Source organism: Podarcis liolepis (genome assembly GCF_965112155.1).
Source record: "Podarcis liolepis genome assembly, chromosome: 13".
NCBI classification, from domain to species: domain Eukaryota; kingdom Metazoa; phylum Chordata; class Lepidosauria; order Squamata; family Lacertidae; genus Podarcis; species Podarcis liolepis.
In genome coordinates this window covers 58,422,899-58,444,021 of record NC_139573.1, presented here as the reverse complement: position 1 = coordinate 58,444,021, position 21,123 = coordinate 58,422,899, and the positions used below count along the sequence as shown (strand labels likewise).

Below are 21,123 nucleotides of genomic sequence, written 5' to 3'. Positions count from 1 at the left end.
GACATAGCCAGGATTTATGTTGGGGAGCAGGATATCCTCTTCCCTCCTCATCTCTTTTTCCTTTTGTGCTATGTATTTTAGATTGCAAGGAAGCAGGCCAGGGGGCGTGTAGTTCTAAGAGCTGTGTGCCAAGGACATTCAACAGGTCAAGTTTCCTAATCACTACATCCCAGGGGGGAATGTCTCAGTCTTTTTTCATTCCCATGAGGCTGGAGACGGAGAATTTCTTGTGGGTGGATTGGGACGCACCTTCCTTTTGGATAGAGGCTAGCCTGGGCATGAGAGCCTGGTGGTGCTAAAAAGCAGCAGTGAATGCCACCCTCCTCTGACCCACACAGGACTACTGAGTAGCTCTTTGGGCTGAGGGCTGCAAAGACAGTCCCTCCACCTCCCTCAACTGTGGGCCACCCGCTCGGGCCCCCAACTGACAAGAAAGAGGCCTGGTACCCTCCACGGCAAGGGGTCCATCCGTCACAGCTCATTTCCTTCTCAGTTCTAATCTGGAGACTTGGCTGCTGCGGCTCAGACCATGAAATGGAAAATTATTGGAGGGAAGAAAATACATTTCACATGAAGGAGAAGATTTAAAACCACACTCAAAACTATAAACAAAGGAGATGGATAAAAATAGTGCTTGGCTGGGACATGGGCACCATGGTAGGAGCACCACGGGTGAGTTTTACACAACAAAGGTGGGGTGGTAGGCAAAGAGTCCAGAGACTCTCATCCTGCTTCTCACAAAGGCCATCACAAGCTGTGATGGCCTGGGATTCGGACTCAGAAGCTGAACCTGAGGAACCCCAACCTGCACAGGATTCCCCGCCTCCAGAAGCAGCTGAGCTGGGGCTGGGGCTTGAGCCTGAAGGGTCCTCACTTGTGCTGGATCCTCAGGTGCAGGCACCAGCTGAGTCTGCTCTGGCTCCTGAGGTGATAGAGGACCCATTGCCTGCAGGTGCTCCACTCTCAGCCCCATCAGGGGAAGCTGAGGTTGCCTCTGGGTCCGGTAACCCAGGCAGCCCCAGTCCCAGGTTGCGGGAGCAACGTTGTTGGTAGCCAGTTCCTGCCTGCACCCTGTCCTGCCAGATCTCCTGACCTCGCCCGACTCCCTGCTTTGGACCCAGCTTCAACTTTGACAGACGATCTCAATACTGCACCCTTGACCTCGGACTGGACTTGGACCACGCCTCAGGGAAACCCACAGGACCAGCACACAAGCAAGGCATGAAGGCAATTGTCTCTGCTGTCTCTGAACCTGGAGTTTCTATTTGCCCATCACTATTAACAGCTGTTGACGCCAACATTTTTCAGATGAAAATATGGACATTCTGTTTTGCATTGGTGTCCCCACCTGACACCCTAGATACGTGCTCTGCCCATGGACTACAGGAAAAGGGTGGGGCTGGCTGAGCTGCCCCAATAGGCCTTACGTCTAAGCAAACACAAGTTCAAATACAAGTGTGCGCAATCTGAAATCTTATGCACATGCTGTCCCATTCAAGTCAGTAAGTGCACACAAAGGGATCTGCAACCTTTTTAAACTGTTACAAGTAGGAATTTAAATTAAGGTTACCAGATTTTTTTCAATGAAATAAATAAATAGATACTACATGTTCAGGACGTTGATGCTGCAGCAATGGCAGTGGCAGAGGGGCGGCTGCTGCCTTGACCTCAACAGCCACGTTTCCCCTTCCTCTGAGGCTTCTATCTCCTTTCCCCGTGAGCCTGGGCAGCCCCTGAGTTGTTGGTTCTTCGGTGGTGGTGGAGGTGGTGGGGAAGCGGTGTGCATGGAAGGCGGAGAAGGAGGGCCGAGAGCAGTTGCGGTGGCGAGGCAAGGGTAGCATAATGCCTCCCTTCCCATCGGAGCAGCCCCAGTCCCATTCCTACCTGCCGCTGCTGCTTTTCCCGGGGATATTAGATGAAATCCGGGGACATTCCAGGGATGGAATTTGTCCGGGAACTTATTTGCAAATGCAGGGACTGTCCCGGGGAAACGGGGACGTCTGGTAACCCTAATTTAAATCCCATAGGCTAGTTCTGACCTGCTGAATTTCTGCCTGCCATAATTTGTTAAAGGAACACTAACTCTGCCAGGGCCGGGGCGGAGGTGCCAGTCTATTTGCTCAAGGTTACCTTGGCATATAAATACATGGTCATGCCACACATACATGTTAGAAGGGGATTAACATGGGCAACATGCCTACAATGCCTACCTCCTATCAAATGAACTCAGCTGAACAACACACATACAAACTCCCAAGTCTATTGTAGTACCCTCACGCTCACAACACCAGTCCAATGGAGTTTATGCAACAGTCAGTCTTTTAAAGGCACCAACAGACTTAGAATCATAGAAGGCTCATCTAGTCCAACCATGGGTGAAGCCAGGACTTTTGTTGGAGGGGGCAGGCCTTTTGTTGGGGAGGGCAGAACCTCCCGATGACAGCTCTCATACCCTGTACGTCTGGCCATCCTGTCCCCTCGCAGTCTCTTCTTTGCCGGCTCAACATCCCTGACTCCATCAACTAGACCTTGGCTGCCCTCCTCTGCACACCTTCCAGCTTGTTAATGTCCGGTCTTAAACTGTGGCGCCCAGAACTGGACATCCCAGGTGGGATCTGACCAAGTCAGAACGAGCAAAGCCCAACCCAAATGCCTGGCCAAAGGTTGGTTGCTTTGGGTTCCCCGCTTCCCTCAGGGAAAGCCCAAGCCAGTGCCTCAGCCATGAGACCTGGAACAGACGCAGGACCCCAGAGCGAGCCCAGCTACGTTGAGGTGCCACTTCTGGTGGGCTCAGCCATGGCTTAATTTCTAGCCAAGAGAGGTGCCATGGCCTCCCATGCTTCCTGGAAGGCTCCAAATCCCACCTAAATTGGGGGGGGGTACTTTTATTCAGGCAAATACTGGTCCAAGGCAGAACCATAGCAGTTTGCCACTTTGTTTTTCAAAATTAACCTCCAAGGGAGAAGCAGTTCATCTCTTCTATCCCAACGGTTCATTAGAAGAACTGTGACTTTAAGAACACCTGCCTGAGCTTGTTGCTTTCCTCCTCCCTCCCAATCTCTTTTTCCTTGTGGGTTGTGTATTTTAAATTGCAGAGCTAAGGGCAAAACTGTCTACTAGTTTTTGTAAGCTGCTTCGTCGCAGGGGTGTGTGCGGCTGAATAGCAAGACAGAAATGTTTTAGAATGATAGATGAAGGGGGAAGGCATGCCCGGGCACAGCAGGGGAAACTTGGAAAGGGGGGGGGGCTTTTACATACAAATCTGAAAAGCAGCTGCCTGGTCTCCCCAGTTCCTCCTCAGACGGGGGACTCATTGGCATTCAAGATACATCCGCTTGTCTGTCTGGGAGCAGAAAATAGCAAATTTTCTTGGAACATCATTCATCACAGCCAGTGACATGCCAGGGGGCTTCAGCTTAAATAGCCACCCAAGGTGCCTCCGGACAGGCTGTGGCTGTGCCAGCAAAGAGGACAGAGGGGAACTTGGCCTCTCCTTCGCTGGTTTGGAGGCTGCAGGGCTACAGAGCAGGGAGGGGCTCAAAAGAGGATCACCAGACTGAGGAAGTGCTCTCATTGGGCAAGTCATATTTGCATGGGGTGCAGATGGAACCCTGGTTAACTCTGCTATCAGCACATGACTGGGGTGGCATGGTGGCTGTGGGTTAAACAGCCCTCCATGGTAAATAGCAGAGGCAGAAGACTTTCAACAGTGCACACCTTCAACAGCAATAGAGAATGATCAGAAAATGATAGCTGATGATGAATGCTGGGTCTGGTCAGGTTTTGCAATCCTGAGCCATTTAAGGCTTTGAATGGGGTCCAGAAACTAAGTGGCAGCCAGTGCAGTTGGGCCAGGATTGATGTTATATGCTCAAACCATCTGCAAAGGTGTTTTGAGCATATAACATGTCACAGTAATCTCTCCTATGGGGATGTGGAGAGATGGGAAGTGACCCTAAGAGACCCCTCCAAAAGGGTTGAAAGTGGAGGGACAGGAAAAAATGAAAAAATGTCTGGGAAAATCTGGACATGTGGCAATCCATGTCAACAGTGTCAACAACTTTGGGCAAAACTAAAAAAAACTCAAAAAACAACAACTTTTCTGTCCTAATTTTCACTGTTTGAAATATGGCAACTCTAGTGGCTGCCAGCTGCCCACAGGTGAGCAGCAGTTCCCAGCAGTTCCCATGCGATTTGGGGTGGGGGTGGGGGTTAGGAGGGCAAGCGGTGGCTTGATTCTGTGGGATGTGGAAGGGCAAGTGGCGGTGTGATTGGGGGGAGGGCAAGCATCAGCTTCTCTGTCTCTCGTCCCCCCTCTCTCTTATCTAAGCTCCCCCCAAGTACAGGCTGCCATGTACTTCACCAGTGAGGGGAATCTGGGGTGAGGGAATAGGGGGTTATCAGGCACGAAGCTCTCCTTGCTCACTTCCCTCATATCTTCACTCTATGCCTCTTGTTTCCTCTCCCTTGTTTTTGTCTTTGTCTTCTTCCTCACACACAGGAAAACATTAGACACCTAATCTAGCCATGCACACAACCCTCCCCCTTAAAAAGGGGGGGGGAGCCTTTGTTTGGAAGGGAAAATTTGTAATTTTTCTGTGTTGGTTGAACTACAAGGCATCTATGGTTTTCCTCTGTCCTTTTATCCTTCCAAAACCCTGTGAAGTAGGTTCACCTAAGAGTGAGTGGCCCTTAAGTGAAATACCACGGCTGAGTAAGTCTCCCTGCTTGCTGCTGGACTGCAGCTCTTCCTGCATCAAAGGGGATTGGACTCATGGGTGTAGCGGGGGGGGGCAGGGGGGAAAGTTGCCGCCCCCAATCAATACAAATCAATAAAAATGCATAGCCAATGGAGGGTGGAGTGAGCTTTTGTTTCTCCTGCTTCAGGGGATAGGACCCAAACCAGTAGATTCAAATTCTAAGAAAGGAAATTCTGATCAAACCTCACAAAGAACTTTCTGACAACAAGAGCCGTTTGGCAGTGGAATGGACGCCCTGGGAAGGTGGTGGACTCTCCTTCACTGGAAGTATTTTAACAGAAGTCAAGGATGCCGTAGCTTTGATTCCTGCATGGTAGAGAGCTGGACTAGATGACCCTCAGAGAGCCCCTCCAATGCTACAATTCCATGATTCTAGGAGTATCATGAGTAGAACAGAAAAGACCAAGAACTGTGTTCGAATGGCAAAGCTTTATTCAGGCGATTCCATGGTGATGGCAGCAGTAGCAAGAACAGTTACTCACACACAGAGCGTGCAGAAGAAGACCTAGATGACCAGGTCAGGGCCCTTGCTGGCTCTCTCAGAGCACTCTCTCACACCCCCCCAGTCTGGAGGCAGCAGCGAAGGGGAGTGGGAGGCTTAGCTGGCAGGATGGAAGGCCCCCCTCTGATGCCACTGCATGTCCCGGATTCGCCGCACCGACTGGATCTGGGGCTGCTGAGCACCAAACTCAGCGCTGTCCTTATAGTCCCCCTTCTCAAAGAGGTATTGGTAGCCTCGGTAGCCAGGATACTGGTATCCCACCCATCTGCAAAAGGGAAGTGGGGTCAGCGCAGCACACAGTGGGAGTCCCCTCCCAGCTATTCATCCCAGGTGATGGGATCTGGCTAGTGGACAGGGCTTTCTGCTCTGTTTTGCTTGCAGTCTGTAACACATTTGTTATATTTAGAACTGAACATTACGAAAAGTTTGGAAGCAGATTTACAGCATCTCATTTATTTCCAAAAGCAAACAAGGCCTTTCTATATGCTTCCACCATCCAGGGGGGATGATCATGGATCTGCCATTGCCTGCCACTTTGGCTGGGCCACATCTACACCATGCATTTAAAGAGCTATGGTGCCACTTTAAGAAGCAATGACTTCCTGCAAAGAATTCTGGGAGCTGTAGTCTGTTAAGGGTGCTGAGCATTGCTAGAATACCCCTGTGCTTCTCACAGAGCCACAATTCCCATAATTCCCTGGGAAGAGGGACTGATTGTCAAACCATTCAGAGAACAGGGTGCCCTTAATAGACTTAAGCTCCCAGAATTCTTTGCGGGAAGCCTCAACTTTTTAAAGCAGTACAGTGGTGCCCCACAAGACGAATGCCTCGCAAGAAGGAAAACCCGCTAGACGAAAGGGTTTTCTGTTTTTGAGCTGCTTCGCAAGACGATTTTCCCTATGGGCTTGCTTTGCAAGACGAAAACGTCTTGCAAGTGTTCCAAATTTTTTTCGCTCCCCCCCCTTTTTCTAATCCGCTAAGCCGCTAATAGCCTTTTAGCCGCTAATCCGCTAAGCCTTTAATAGCCGCTAAGCCTTTAATAGCCACTAAACCGCTAATAGCGCTAAGCCGCTAAGCCGCTAATAGGGTTGCTTCGCAAAACGAAAAAACCGCTAGACGAAGAGACTCGCAGAACGGATTAATTTCGTCTTGCGAGGCACCACTGTATTATAGTGCTTCAAATGTTTTGTATGAATGTGGCCTGAGTGTAACACGTGAACCCAAGGAACTCAAGGAAGAAATGAATTTGCACGATCCTATCAAGGAGAAATAGGGCCCCTGACCCCCATGCAAATGGCCCTAGATTCAACCCACCCCAGGCAGGGCTGGGAAAGACCCCACCTGAACCCCCAACCTGGTGCCTTCCAGGTGTTTTGAACAACAACTCCCACCCTGGCCAATGGTCAGAGCTAATGAGAGTTGTCATTCAAAAGACCTGAAGGGCACCAGGTTGGGGAATATTATTGTAGACAGTCCTAAGCAGCACTCTGGCTCAGACTCTGGGCACTTCCTATAAGACATAGACTGGACCCTAACGAAGCCCAGCCTCTTCATCTACCCCACACCTGCGCCTCCATCTCTAGCACCTTTTTTGCACTGTCCTTATGGAGGGTCACAGAAGAGCATCTGTCTTGCAAGCAGAAGGTCCCAGGTTCAATCTCTGCTGGCATCTCCAGGGAGGACTGGGCAAGAGAGCCGCTGCCAGTCAGTAGAGGCAATACTGAGCTAGATAGACCAATGGTCTGATACCTATGTTTCTAGGTGCATGCCAGTGGTGTCCTGCAAAAACCCTAGTGGCCTTCAGTTGAGTCCAGGAACACCTCAGAGGCTTTTGTGCCACTCCACCCAGGAATCTTTAGGAAATGAGCTCTCTCAGCCAACCAAGCTTGACCAAGCTGCCTGGCAGAGGACTTACGTGCCACTCTGGACGCGCACAGAGGACACCTTCTCCTGGTAGCCATGGGCATGGAAACTGGGCACGTCATCATCGATGATCTCTATCTTCTTTCCAGTGAAGCTGGGGTTCTCATAGAGGACGATCTTGTGCTCCTGGCTGTCCTAGGAGGAAGCCGCACCAGGCCAAGGTTAGAGGCAGCCACATAAGGGCAGGGGGAAGGGTGACAGAGCAAAGGAAGAAGGAGGCCATGGGGGAAAAGCCACGTGCAAACCCTGGCTCACTGGGCAGGAGCAGAAGCATGCCAGCTCCACTCCTCTGGGCTCAAACCCTTGGATTAGCTTTACATCGTAGGATCCTTGTAAGGATTAAGGGGTGGCTGGGAGAATTATGCAGACCACCTCAGCACTTTGTTAAAACAATTTCACAACTGCGCTACAGCCCAGTTAAAACAATTTCACAGGCTACCGATATGATTCCAGGCACACTTCAAAGTGCTGCTTGTAACTTACAAAGTCCTATATGATTGGGCCCAGGCTACCTGAAAGATCACATCTCCCCATGCAAACCTGCCCAGGTGTTAAGATCTTTGGGTGAGATCTTTGAGTGAGATCTTGGTCCCAACAGCATCAGAAACACAGCTGGTGGTGACCCAAGAATGAGTCTTTTCTGCAGCTGCTCCCAGAATATGAGATTCCCTCCCAAGAGAGGCTAGACTGGCTCCCTCTTTGTCATCCTTCTGCTGGCAGGTTGAGACCTTCCTGTTTGGACAGGTCTTTGGAAACTAAGGTGCAGACAGTGCTGCTGTTGGGGCAAACTGCATTTTAATTGCTGGTGTTCTAATGTATTTTAACTATTGGTTTTTAACTAGCTTGTTGGGATTACTTTGTATTTCATAATGGTGTTTTTAAATGTTGGACGCCTCCTTGAATCCCAGCTTGGGAAAAAGGCAGGGTATAAATGCTGTAATATGCAGTTGTTGACACACACCTGTGTGCATAAAAGGGTTAACCCTGAGCCCAAGCTATCAGAGTGGGTGTTGCTTAGCAGGCTCCCCTCCCCCCCTCAGTGTCTTTCTCTTCCTGCTATATAGCTTTGACTCCGGGCTCTGCAAATGCTGCCATTGAGCTGAACCTCTCCAAAAGATAGATTTTATAGATCCTTTAAATTTTTTTATTTTATTTTAAAGTCTTTTAGAGCCTCTTCTTTGTATGACTGCCAGCAGATGGAGACTTTCTTGCTGCAACTTTTGGAAATTCTGTGAGTAAAACATTCAATTATTTGCAAAGCCAAGCGTCTGTGATTTTATTCTGTATTTTTGTACAGAACATCTGTTTAAAAGTGGATAAGGGTAGATGTAATATCTAACCAAGTTGTAATGTACTTGGTCGCTATCGCCATTGTGCCTACCAGAGAGTAGGAATCTCTCTTCTAAACCTCTTTCTCCAAGAAATACATCCCGTAATTAAAAGGGGTCCTTGGAGGCAGGAATGAACAGAGAGATCCGGAGGGGGGTGGGGGAAAAGCTCTCCTTGGAGGCTTCCGGCAAGGGCTGCCCACTCCTTGCTGATCGGAAAATTTCTGCGGCAGCAGGGACTTCTCTGCTGCAGCCACTTCAGCTCTTGGTTTTTGAAGGGACTTCAATGCCATGTACTTCATGCAATTTTATTGTTAATAAAAATATATTAAAATACCCACAGCTTTTTTTCAACCGGAACTCAGTCCCTCTCAGGTAGGCACCATTGCCATTATAAGAGAACAAGGGAGGTGTCCGTGGTGAGTTCTGGCTCTTTTTCTAGAAAAATAGCACTGAAAATACCATGCATGAATTTTAATGCATTGCATTTTTAATCATTGAAAGCCACCCAAACAGTAACACACCACGGGTGGGCCCTCCTCACAAGTTATGGTTGGTGGTGGTAGGGAGAAATCTCTCTCATAAAACTAGGCTATTGTGTGTTCCAGAATATTACATCTCCCCCTGCCCACAAAACCCCTCTTTCCTCCAAGTGGTTCCTGTGAAAGCACGACTTGTGCCACTGATTCAGAGTTTTGCTTTGCAGATAAAGCCATGACCCACCTTCCAACTGGAATAACAAACCACAAAGGGCACATGAAGGTCATCATTTGCACCCTTCTTTCCTTCCTCTCTTTTGTTTTTGCTGCTGAAGCTGCCATCTGTTCTGTGTCTGTCCAGCCCCATCATATTTCGAGCAGGGATGGGGAATTTGATGTTGCTGGGCACACATCCCTAGGAGAGCATTACAAGGGGGTGGACTGAGTGACCCCAAAGTGGGATCCCAGCTCAATGATTCCATCTGCCCACTCCAAAATCTTCTAAGATCAGCTGCAAACCTGCCCATTCTTGTATCCAGCCCAGGACATTCACTACATGAGTGCTGCCATCCACCAGCCAGAATGTCCCCCTCCCTTCCCCACCTCCTCACCACTTTGATGGGCCTCAAGGCAGAGATGCTGTCGCTCCTCCGGCTGTTGGTCCACGAGTCCCAGCGGGGATATTCTCCTTTCTCAAAGACAAATTGCTCCCCTTTGCAGTTCACCTGCTCATAGCCAACCCACCTGGAAAAGCACAGAGATACCCCCCACCCCCCACAAAAATCTCCATCAGCTGGAGCAGAACTAACTTTTTCCTGGCAGTACAGTGGTATCTCGGGTTACAGATGCTTCAGGTTACAGACTCCGCTAACCCAGAAATAGTACCTCGGGTTAAGAACTTTGCTTCAGGATGAGAACAGAAATTGTGCAGCGGCAGCACAGTGGCAGTGGGAGGCCCCATTAGCTAAAATGGCACCTCAGGTTAAGAACAGTTTCAGGTTAAGAACGGACCTCCAGGACGAATTAAATTCTTAACCCGAGGTACCACTGTACAGATAAATTATCTGTCCTCACTTCAGATTTAGAAGAAAATCTCTGGTGTATGCCTCTGGTGTAGAGGAGGGGAACTATTCCAACATTTTAATTCAATTATTTATTTACTTCTGCTATTTGCAACCTATTCTTCACCTAACAGGAAATAAACAGCCTTAAACCCAGAATAACCCCAAACTTGCTCAAATGATCCATACATTCATAAACTCAAACCCAAAACCTCACCCTAACAAAAATTGCTGAAATAAAATTAAAATGAAAGTTGGAGCTGAAGGAATCTCATTCCTCCAAATACATCATTCCCTCTCCCACAAAGGGCTAAGAGTGTCATATTTGCTCATCACTGAAATGACAGTCATGTTGGAGCATGATGCACCTCAGAGGCTATCTGAGATAATTATCTGAAGAGGCAGGAGGTTCTCCTCATTTTGCCCTTTGAAGGACAAACAAGACACTTGCATGAAATTGTGCAGTGTCAAAAACGAAGCTCCTTCTAGCTGTGTGACCCAACCCCACCTTGGCACAGAAGCTTGCCCTTGCATCTTTCCTGACCCCTGTTCGCACAGGGGGAGACTTACGGGCCTGAATGCACCAGGATGGAGCCCACTTTCTCTAGCCCAACCTCCTTCAAATTGGGACAAGCCGCATTCAGCTCATGGCAGCGACCCTGGAAATTCTCCTGCTCGAAGACGACAATCTGGAACCCGAGAAAGAGAGACAGACAGACTCCTGGTACCCTACTCAGGTTGCCTACCCAGAGCCTTTTGATGCTGGGTGGCTGGTGAAAGCTGCAATCCAAATATCTGGAGGGGAAGCTGCCTCCAAATAGGCAGAGAAGGCAGGAACAGAGGAGGACAGGTTGGTGCAGTCTTCATGGTGTGGCTAGCCGAACGTACAGATGAGGAAACAGCTGTGTCTGGGTATGAACATTGGAAGCTCCCTTATATGGCATTGGGCCGCTGGTCCAGCTAGCTCAGGACCAATGGCAGAGCGTATGCTACTGCTGCCCGGGGCAGGCGCACAAAGTGGCAGGGGGTGGGGCACAGAGGGAGCAGCTGCTTGCAATTAGTCTGATTGGACTGATTTGAAGGGCATGTGCCTGGCAGCCCTGTGCGCCTTTGTGACTTTCTGATTGCAGCCTCGCAATGCAGCATGGGGGGTGCAATCACATGCTGAGGCCAGCGGAGGAGAGGAGCGGAGAGGCCTCCATCACCTCTCCTGCTGTCCACTGTTTCTGTCCCAGGTCACGCCCTGGGGGGAGGTAGTTGCAGTGGCTGTGCCTCCCCCCCCCCCGCCTCTTGGCCTGCCAAGGGGCGCCCCTTCGCTGGCCACAAGGGGAAGGGGGTGCCACCCCTGACTGGGCGTATCTTCCCAGTGCTCCTGCCTCACCTGCCATGGGGGCACCTTCCCTGTGCTCCTGCCCCGCCTGCCATGGGGGCACCCAGAACCCCCCAGCCCCCCCGGCTAGGCCACTTCTCAGTACTGTACTGTCTTCACTGACTGCCAGTGGCCCTCCAGGGTTTCAGGGAGGGTCTCTTCAAGCTCTACCTGAAGACTGAAGCTGGGATGTTCTGCATGCAAAGCAGATACTCTACCTCTGAGCTACAAATGTCATGATCCACCCAGTGGCGGAAAGCAGGTGGGGGCGGGGCTGGCGCGCGTCCTGGGGGTGTGGTGCACCACCTGTGGGGGGCGTGGCACCCAGCACAGGCGGGGGGGGCAGCTGCGATGGCACCCCACCAGGATTGCGCTGCCAGCGGCGGTGCGCTCCCTCCACACTCCTCTTCCTCTGCCAGTGGATCCACCAGGAATTTTGCCTGCATTCAGGTTTCATCAAGTCAGTGAACTTTCCTATAAACTTCCCTCTTTCAGATTTCCCTTTCAGTCCTGGAGCAGGGAGCAAGTGGAGCAGGTCAGGTGAAGGGGTTAGAATACTTACACTTCAAAAGAGGTGGAAATATGTACCGAGGACATGATTTCCAGTGGCACCTTCAGAACAGCCTCCTGCTGAGAAGCAGATACTGGGATGGCAGCAGGAGGTGGTGGGTACCTACTTCATGGACCTCCCTGGGCTGTTCACAGGCGGAAACAGGACTTTACAAGCAATGCTGTAACATTCTTTTGACAGGCCTAATTTCCTCCCTAGCCTACCTAGTTATCCAGTTTTGGCCCAAGACCTCCATGGATTGTACCATCCACTGAGGTTCCAGCTAAAAGATGGGAATGCTAGTGCCTGGAGGAGGAGCAGGCCAAAGGGAAAGCAAGGGTAGATACATAACATCTACCAGGCTCACTGGGAGAGAGCAAGGGTGGCCTAGAGGTCAGAGTGTTGGGCCTGGGAGACCAGGGTTCAAATCCATAAAGCTCAGCCATAAAGCTCATGGGGCAGCCATTGTCTCACAGGGCTGTTGTGGGGATTAAGTGAGGAGAGAAAGAACCATGTAAGTCACCTTGAGCTCCCTAGAGAAAAATGTGGGATATAAATGCAATAAATAATAGACCCAAGGCCTCCCCTCCTGCCCACCACAACAGCAGAGAGTAAAAAAAGATGACCAGTGAGAACTGAAACACAAACAGGTTTCCTGAAAATTGGCCCTTAGATGCCTCAGATCTCTTGGACTTTTTTGCTGCAAAAGGCCAAGTAACATGGCTTTGTTACTGAAACCAGTTCCAGCATTAACAAGCTCATTTCAGGGTTTGTCTTTGTGTGGACACTTCCTGTGACCCTGGCAGGAGGGCTGGGAGGTAGGAGAGGCATTCGGGAACTTTGCAAAGCTTGGGTCCCTGGCAACTTCTGTTGTATTTTGGCCCAATATGGGGAGGGGGGCAAGGGTGGATCCCTGTTCCACCACCTTTCCATTGCCCTGCTCTGTCCACTTTCTGGTTCATTTTGTGTGTGTAAAAAGTTGGCAGGATGCTTTGAAGCATCTTTGAAGCTTGAACAGGCACATGTGATCCTGCTTCCTGTAGGGCTAAAGAGGAACCTCAGTGATGCAAAAGCTGCACAGAGTAGAAGTTTGAGATGTATTCATGAATCCTGCCCTGGTCCTTGCTTATAACCAACTTGCTGCCTTTTACAGACCAACCCCCTGTCCCACAGGTTACACATAGGAGCAATAAATGAGAATTGATGGGGGCGCAGGAGGAACCAACACCACCCACTGTGGCTCTGCTTGGGGCAGGGTCCAGCCAAGTCCAAGACCTCATGAGCTAGTCCAGACCACACTCAAGCTCCCAGAAAATCCTTCCGTGGTTTCTCAGTGCTACTCTGCTCAGAGGCAGAGCATCTGCTTTGAATGCAGTAGGTCCCCAAGTTCAATCCTTGGCATTTCCAGGTAGGGCTGGGAATGTCCTTCTGTCTGAAACTCTGGAGAGTCCTCCCTACCAGCCCACACATGCAGTTAAGAAGCCCACTTATGTCAAGGATGCCCAAGCTCCCTGCTGGAGCTCCTGTGCTTCCTGCCTTTTTCTGTGTGGTGCTGATGGGGAAGGCGGCCAGGCTTGCTTTTCTCTTTCTGCACAGAAGCCAGCAAGATGGAGATTACCTTTCTCCTAGTCAGGGTAGAAATGGTGGGCTAATGATTTTGCATTCAGCTTGCCTTCTGAGCAACTTAACACTTCTATACACAAACGTCCACAAAAGCTTGTGCCATGATGCATTCATTAGTCTTTGAGGAGCTATAATACTCTTTGTTGATCTTACACCTCCTTTGTTTACAGGAAAGATCTCCCCTGTTATAAAGGTTCTCATTTTATTGATAAAATGTAAGATTGGACCAAAATCTATTCTTGTCACTGCTTCCTGCTGCCCCGCAAGATTCTGGATCTGCAGTGGAATTTCCCACCCAGTTGAGTTCTTTCCAGGGAGAGCCTCTGCAGGGCTGCAAGCCCTCTGGGCTTCCTGGCCTGCCCCTTACTGACCTTGGAACTGGCTTGCTGCTGTTTTGATGCTTGGTGGTCTGAAGCCATCATGAAAAGTGGTTGAGCTGCTCCCTGGGGAGAGAACCTCACATCAGATTAGAAGGATAAGGGCAAAGTCACCACATTGGAGAAATTGCACAAACACAATGCTAGGTAGGGGCCATCCCAGAGGAAGTTCAGGTCACTCTGCTCCATGAGCACCAGAAACCCGGCAATGCCATTGGCTGGATCCATCTAGTGCAGCATCCTATCCTCACAGTGGCCAAACAGATGGGAATCCTGCAAGGAGAACATGAGCACTAGAGCTCTCTCCCCTCCTGCAATTTCCAGCAACTGGTATTCAGAAGCATTGCTGTCTCCAATGCTGGGTTTACTAGTCCTGGGAGGTAGGTAGCTGGAGCGGCAGAGCTGGCAAGAGACAACCTCCTGACAAAGCAGGGACAGAGGATTGATTTGTCAGTTTCAATTTCTCTCAATTTTTCTTTTGCCCCAATCTGTTCTCCACACCAATCTGCACTTTTTATTTTAAAGAGTCCTCATGAAAATTAGTCATCCTTTTAGTGTGCCATTTCCCTAATTGTCACATATGCAGCTGTGCCTAACATGTATGTTTTTTGCAAGCTATGCCCCCTGATACTCTCTCCTCTCACCCACCCCGATAGATAGATGCATTTTTGTAACATTTTCAAGGATTGGAGAATCGCACCGCAAAACTCAGAGAAGTGCCAATTTTGAAAGATAGTTGCATTTTGGTCCAGAAATCACTTGGGGAAGTGCAGTTTAGGCAGAAACTGTCTTGCTCTCCTGTCCCTACTTGGCTCTCTTCATTTGCAATGCAGCCATAAAGCGCCACTGCAACCAGCTCCCTTTCCCATCGTATACATTTCTAGATAGGAAACCTAACAGAAAGGTCCCCATTTGCAGGTGGCCACACAAACACTTGCCAGGGTTAAAGAGACTGCTGTGTAAAAGGAAGCTAGAAAATATATACATTTGAAAGGGAGAGGGAATCAGCCAGTTTGCAAAAGAAAAAAGGGGGGTCTATAGGGGGTGGGGACCACACCCTCTGATTGCTGCCAAGGTGCTGGAAAATACCCAAACAGTCCAGACACAGACACATCTAGCCAGGAGGAATTACTCACAACTAAGCACTTAGCATAGGGATGCGGGTGGCGCTGTGGTCTAAACCACTGAGCCTCTTGGGCTTGCCAGTCAGTGGTTCAAATCCCCGCGGTGGGGTGAGCTCCCGTTGCTCGGTCCCAGCGGCTTAGTCATGCTGGCAACATGACCCGGAAAAACTGCGGACAAACGTCAGCTCCTTCGGCCTGTAAAGCGAGATGAGCGCCGCAACCCCAGAGTCATCTGCGACTGGACTTAACTGTCCTTTACTTTACTTTTTTAAGCACTTAGCACGGCTTAATGCAGGCTGTGAACCAGCTGTCTCAATTCCCTCTTGTCCAAAGGGCATTCCCCTCCCAATTGCTGCTGTCCCTCTTCCGCCTCTCTAAATACACTTCAGCTTACAGACGCTTCAGGTTACAGACTCCGCTAACCCAGAAATAGTACCTCAGGTTAAGAACTTTGCTTCAGGATGAGAACAGAAATCATGCTCCGGTGGCCCCATTAGCTAAAGTGGTGCTTCAGGTTAAGAACAGTTTCATGTTAAGAACGGTCCTCCAGAACGCATTAAGTTCTTAACCTGAAGTACCACTGTACATATATTCCCTAGGCAATGGAGGCAGCTCTCCTGTTTGGATTTTCAAAGCATAGGTAAGGACAGGTTGGAACAAAGATATTGGATGCCTAACTTGAGGTGCCTCAGTGGAAGCTGAGACCGGCTGAGAACTAGAGAGCTGCTTTCTAATTTCTCCTTCTGGGATTTCCTTTACAGGATATTCACGCCTGGAATGGAAAGAAGAAGACCCCCCCAAAAATATATAAAAAAAAAACCCCCAAAACCCCCAGCTTTAAAACTTTGTGGGGGGGGGATTTTAAAAAAGAATAAGATGCTTACCAGTTGCACCAGAGTTTGCTTATGCCACTGGAAGTGCTGCAGCCAAGCACCAGAATTTATAGGCAGCCGGCACATTAATGCACCAGAAGTATTTATCGAGTTCACGAATGTGTGATCAAAATCGAGAAGGTTGGATTAAAGGACAATGAAAACCCAGATCAGCTGACTCGTCACGACCCTTTGTCCTGCTAAAGACCAAGAGGCAGAATTATTTCATGAGCTTTTCATTTTGGAGCCACTCTCTTTGTCAGGCCTGTTGGCAAGAAAAGGGAATTTCTGTCAACCTCAGCAGGATCTTTGCCAAGCCCCCCTGGCATCCCTTTGGAACAATGTTGCTCCCAGCTCAGTCCAGCCTGGGGATTTTGAGGACGAGAGACTGTCCCTCTTTGATAAACCCAACACACCCATATAGCTCATTTAGGAGGCAAAATAATAGAAATAAAAATGCCAAGGTCAGCAGTTGCAAAGTTGGAGTTTTGTTTGTTTATTTTTTAAGGGAAGATGGGTTTTTCCAGCTGTGCACACATTCTGCCCGCTGCTCAGACCACAGTCCCTGCTGGTTTGGCAAGAAGCAACCACAGGGAGACCCATGTAGCAACTGGCTGCCCAAAGGCTCCAAAGGGAAAGGGGCGAACAATATGCAAGCAGAAGAGCAACACTCTCCCCTCCTGGGCAGAGCAGAGTCATTGTGGCCAGGAGCCACTGGGAGCCCTCTCCTGCACCATGAATTTCTCCAAGCCTCCGTTAAAGCCATCCAAGTTAGTAGCCATCCCTGCCTCCTGAGGGAGGGAGTTCCATAGTTTATATCTGTCCTGCATCTTCAAACATTCAGCTTCATCCGATGTCTATGAGTTCTGGTTGACAGGAGACACACAGAGAGAAGAAAAAAAGTTTTTTTCTATCTGTGTCCTCCATGCCAGGCATAATTTTAAAAGTATATTTCATGCCATATCTTTCTCACCCTTTCTCTGAACTAAAACGTTGCAAACACAGCAGTCTTTCTTTACAGGAGAGCAGAGGCACCGAGTTCCGCATGACACTGGGGGGTTCGACATGTGTGTGTAACATCACATGTGCAACACACACTTGCAATGTCTCATAAGTTGGGAGGAGGTTGTCAGGCCTGCCCACTACAGGTAGGCCCAGCAAGGCCCTATGCCACCAGAGATAGCCCACCAGGGCACACCACTGCTGATGGGAGGCCCAGCAGGGCCCAGCCAATCAAGATTAGGAGGCCTCAGCCCCATTCCTGCATACTTTTTTGGGGAGTGATCTGTTCTCAGCCCCATAAAGTTGGGGCTCCCAGGGGGATCCCAACCCATATCATTTATTAAAGGTAAAGGTACCCCTGCCCGTACAAGCCAGTCATGTCTGACTCTAGGGTTGTGCGCCCATCTCACTTAAGAGGCTGGGGGCCAGCGCTGTTCGCAGACACTTCCGGGTCACGTGGCCAGCGTGACAAGCTGCATCTGGCAAGCCAGCACAGCACACGGAAATGCTGTTTACCTTCCCGCTGGTAAGCGGTCCCTATTTATCTACTTGCACCCAGAGGTGCTTTCGAACTGCTAGGTTGGCAGGCACTGGGACCAAGCAGCAGGAGCGCACCCCGCCCCGGGGATTCGAACTGCTGACCTGACGATCGGCAAGTCCTAGGCGCTGAGGTTTTATCGACAGCGCCACCCGCATCCCATATCATTTATTATTCCTTGGCAATTGACAAGTACCCCTTTTTGGGGATTGTAAATTATGCTAAAAAGAAAACAGCTCAAATATAGCCACCCACCAATGCAACACTCTCACTAGCTAAACCTGATTGGACCTCTGCAGCTTAAGCTCTTAAGCACTAAGTGGAGGCAGTTGGTGTCCAATAGAGCTTCTCCAGGGAAAGTCCAAGGCCTTTTGCCATCAGACCTCAGGCCATCCTGACTGGTGTTAATAGGAGTCCATCAGCGTCTGGAGACACCAGGTTGGCTGATCACAAGAAGTGGTCTCCTGGTGCCTCTTGCCCATTATGTCTTTTGCTTGCAGGTGGGCACATGATGCCCCATAACTGAGATGGGGCAAAACTAGGCTCAGATAGTGTGGGATCTGCCCAGTTTCAAGAAACCATCAATACTCATGGCCTAGGGGTTTCCCTATTCTTGATAACACCAAACCATGATAATATTTGGGAGTCATCACTGTGGCATGGATAGCTAGATCCATAGATACATTTACACATTTCTTGTGCTTGATCCTTGAAGCAGAAGAGTCTCTCTCTCTCTCTTTCTCTGCACCCTGCAAAAACTACTGCAAATGGAAATAAGGCAACATTGCGGGGTTATTCTGCACTAATTGGTGTTTCTCAACAGATCCACAAAGAGCTTGGGTCCATTCTGCAAAAAGTGTAAGAGGGCCCAGGGCTGACTTGCCACATTTTGAAGGAAGCACATTGCCATCTAATAAGGGTGTGCACCAAGACAAATTGGAGTGATCCATGTCTCCTTTCTCCCACATCTCATACACACAAATCTGTTTCAATAGGTCCAGTGGGCTTTGCAAGAAGTGGGACTGTCTAAAATGCTGCTTGCAGGGCATTGGAGAGTTTGGGATTATTTGGTGTTTTTTTGTTTTAAAGCACAGTATTAACATCCCAAAGGTGTATTTTTGTTTATCCCAAAGCCATAGCCTTGGTTTCAAGCATAACTCTACCATGGGTGATGGTTGAGAGAGCTCTGCCTTTCCAGCCTGCCGCTTTTTCCTCTAGCACACACTGCTCTCAAACTCAGGCTTTGTCCTCCTGTCTAAGAACTAGAGGAGCCTCTCTCCAGTGTCATCTGGCACAGAGCCCCTTTCCTTTGCTCTCTTAATGGCCCAGCGTCAGGAAGCTAGTCTGTCTTGATAAGCTTATAACACTTGCTAGGAGGGTGTGGCACCCACAAACTCAGAGCACTAAAATAGCTCTTTGGACACAAAAAGGAACTGGGAAAGTCACCTGCAAGCAACAACGTTTTTAAAAAATGCACCAGCATTTGGCCACCTTTAAAACACCTTCTCTCCCGTGTTTATGGAGGAAAGTGAGTCCCTTTTACTTTCTCCCACAAAAGCTTCTGCGCCTATTTGTCAGCAATGTGGCAGATTTAATCAATTTGAGGAGCTGGGGCGAGGGTCTCCTCTTCCTATAGATTTCAATCACTTTGGCACCCCAAGGCAAACCAAGGGCCTGCGCCCTGCGCCGTGAAGCCGAGACTCCCGGCGATGGTGACGGGAGGAAAAGGTTTACCTCAGCGGCGTTTGATTGGCAGAGATTAGCTCCTTCCGCCTCGCCACCTCCGGAAATCCACTTTAGACGCCGCGTCTGCCCTGCCACTGGATGCACAGGCACTAAGAGTCCTAAAGCCACGCTTACTCGCAAGTAAGCTGCAATCGTTTCAAGACCGCTTGTTCAGCGCCTGAAGCCCACTGAAATGAAATGCACTATGGATTGTGCCCCTGGGAAGCTAAGCGCAGCGCCTGGGCCCCCTTGCCTCTTTTTCCAGCTCCCTCCCCCCCATGCCACTTCTCCAGCCCGCCACAAGGTCTGAGGGACAGGGGACCGGCCTGCAGCTAAAAAAATTTGCCAGCTCCTGCCTGTGACCAAAAGGAGAACATGCAACAGCAGTTTTTAAGATTTCTCATTATAGCAAATGTGGATCACGGAGCTTCATTTTATGCAAAGCAGATTGGAACACAGAATGGCATGTCACGGTTTGTAAACACATGTACTGTACAGTGGAACCTCGGGTAATCCACGTAATCCGTGACGGAGGCATGTCTGCAACCCGCATCCGGAAGGGTAGGGTTCCAGTACTTCTGGGTACTTCCATAACCCGAAAACACGTAACCTGAAGCGTCAGTAACATGAGGTATGACTGTAGATGATGTTGAGGCCTGTGGACATCCTGGGCATCCAAAGAGCCCCTGCTCTGTAAGACCATTTAGCCCAGGATCAAAAAAAGAAGAGGGCCCTGAGCTTGACAGGCGCAACAGAGAGGCAGGGGTGTAGGCAAGGAGGTGGGCCGGGCAGCGTCAGGGGCCAAGGCTGGTGGACCATCCTGGCTCCAACCCTGAGCAGGGCCGGAAGAGGCAGAGCCAGCGCCTCACGACCAAGCGGGATCGGGGCGCTTGGGGTGTGTGCAGGCTCCCTCGCCAGCCCAGCCACAGTGCCCAACTGCCAGGAAGGCCAAGGGGCGAGGGGGGCAGCCAGGAGCAGCAGCTGCCCAGCACGCCCTCTTCCCCGCCCTGCAGGATGCAGTGGGTGTGGACCACCCGGGGTGTAATCACTGAGGGGGGTGACAAAATGGCAAAAATATGTGTGTTTTTATAAAACAAGGGCGCCCGGCAACCCTAAAATAACTCCCCCACACCCCTCACCCCCTTCCAAAGTGAGGTGCATCCTGAGGGGGAGGTGGTAGGCGGACTGCCTGCAATCTCTGCGCGGCTTTTTCAAGCAGCATGGGGCTTGCGTCTGCCCACCACCTCAGCCGCCCTACAGCTGAGGGGGAGGCTATGGAGGGGCTCCATGCAGTGCACCCTCCCTTGGCTCGCTCCGCCCCCGGTTGCAGGATGCTCCCCTCCTGGGGTCTCCATAACTGGCCTTTGGAAGCATCACTGGCTCTGACCGTGGAGGCAGAACAAAGCCAGCAGGGCTAGTGGGCACCAATAGCCTTATCCTTCTTCATGAATTTGTCCTCTTTTAAAGCCATCCACATTGGTGGCCATCCCTGCCTGCTGTGGGAGGGAGCTCCACAGTTTATCAAAAGAAAACTATGCGCTGCGTGAAGGACTTTCTTTTATCCATCCAGACTCTCTTGACATTCAGCTTCATTGGATGTGGCCCCGAGTTCTAGTGTTAGGAGAGAGAGAAACCTTTCTTTGTCCACTCTCATGTCATGCAATAATTTGTAAACTTCTATCATGTATGAAATTTCTTTACCAAACTTTACCTGAATGTTGAGTCTAGGACCATTGGAATATGAAGGTGGTTCTCCTGCTCCATACTGGCATGCCAATTGGCATCCTCCACAGCTGGCACAGTGCCTGGGGGGTCCTGATGGCTCAAATCTCCCAGACTTGGAGGGCTCAGGAGATTTTGGGGGTGGCACTTTGACCCCACCCCTATGAG

At 50.0% G+C, this 21,123-nt stretch overlaps 1 protein-coding gene and 1 long non-coding RNA gene across 3 annotated transcripts in view; one reads left to right on the top strand and one right to left on the bottom strand.

The window, feature by feature from the left end:
• The window catches only part of LOC310691282, a 30,517-nt gene extending 21,597 nt beyond the window's left edge, over positions 1-8,920 (top strand). The window contains exons 3-5 of the long non-coding RNA XR_014518446.1: positions 82-145; positions 8,346-8,416; positions 8,857-8,920. This is a non-coding gene — a long non-coding RNA (uncharacterized lncRNA). The remainder of the gene's footprint in view (positions 1-81; positions 146-8,345; positions 8,417-8,856) is intronic.
• Positions 5,175-19,340, bottom strand: LOC310691275 (beta-crystallin B2). Of its 2 annotated transcripts, none has more exons than XM_083471010.1 (6): positions 19,243-19,340; positions 13,967-14,038; positions 10,624-10,742; positions 9,604-9,736; positions 7,178-7,320; positions 5,175-5,527 (listed from the first exon to the last, which is right to left on the bottom strand). In XM_083471010.1, the coding sequence occupies exons 2-6, from the start codon at positions 14,015-14,017 to the stop codon at positions 5,359-5,361; spliced, it is 615 nt and encodes a 204-aa protein (XP_083327136.1). In that variant the 5' UTR covers positions 14,018-14,038; positions 19,243-19,340; the 3' UTR covers positions 5,175-5,358. The 2 variants fall into 2 exon arrangements, with proteins under 2 accessions (XP_083327136.1, XP_083327135.1); XM_083471009.1 differs by lacking the exon at positions 19,243-19,340 and adding an exon at positions 15,981-16,347.
• Positions 19,341-21,123: the final 1,783 nt, after the last annotated feature.

Bases quoted from the DNA above. Each gene is read 5' to 3' on its own strand.
- LOC310691275 (XM_083471009.1), bottom strand. From the start codon at position 16,055: ATGTGCCGGCTGCCTATAAATTCTGGTGCTTGGCTGCAGCACTTCCAG. The intron at 9,737-10,623 runs GTAAGTCTCCCC...GTGCTTTTCCAG, and splicing joins ATCCTGGTGCATTCAGGCCC to GTGGGTTGGCTATGAGCAGG. The intron at 7,321-9,603 runs GTGAGGAGGTGG...GCTTCCTCCTAG, and splicing joins CCTTGAGGCCCATCAAAGTG to GACAGCCAGGAGCACAAGAT.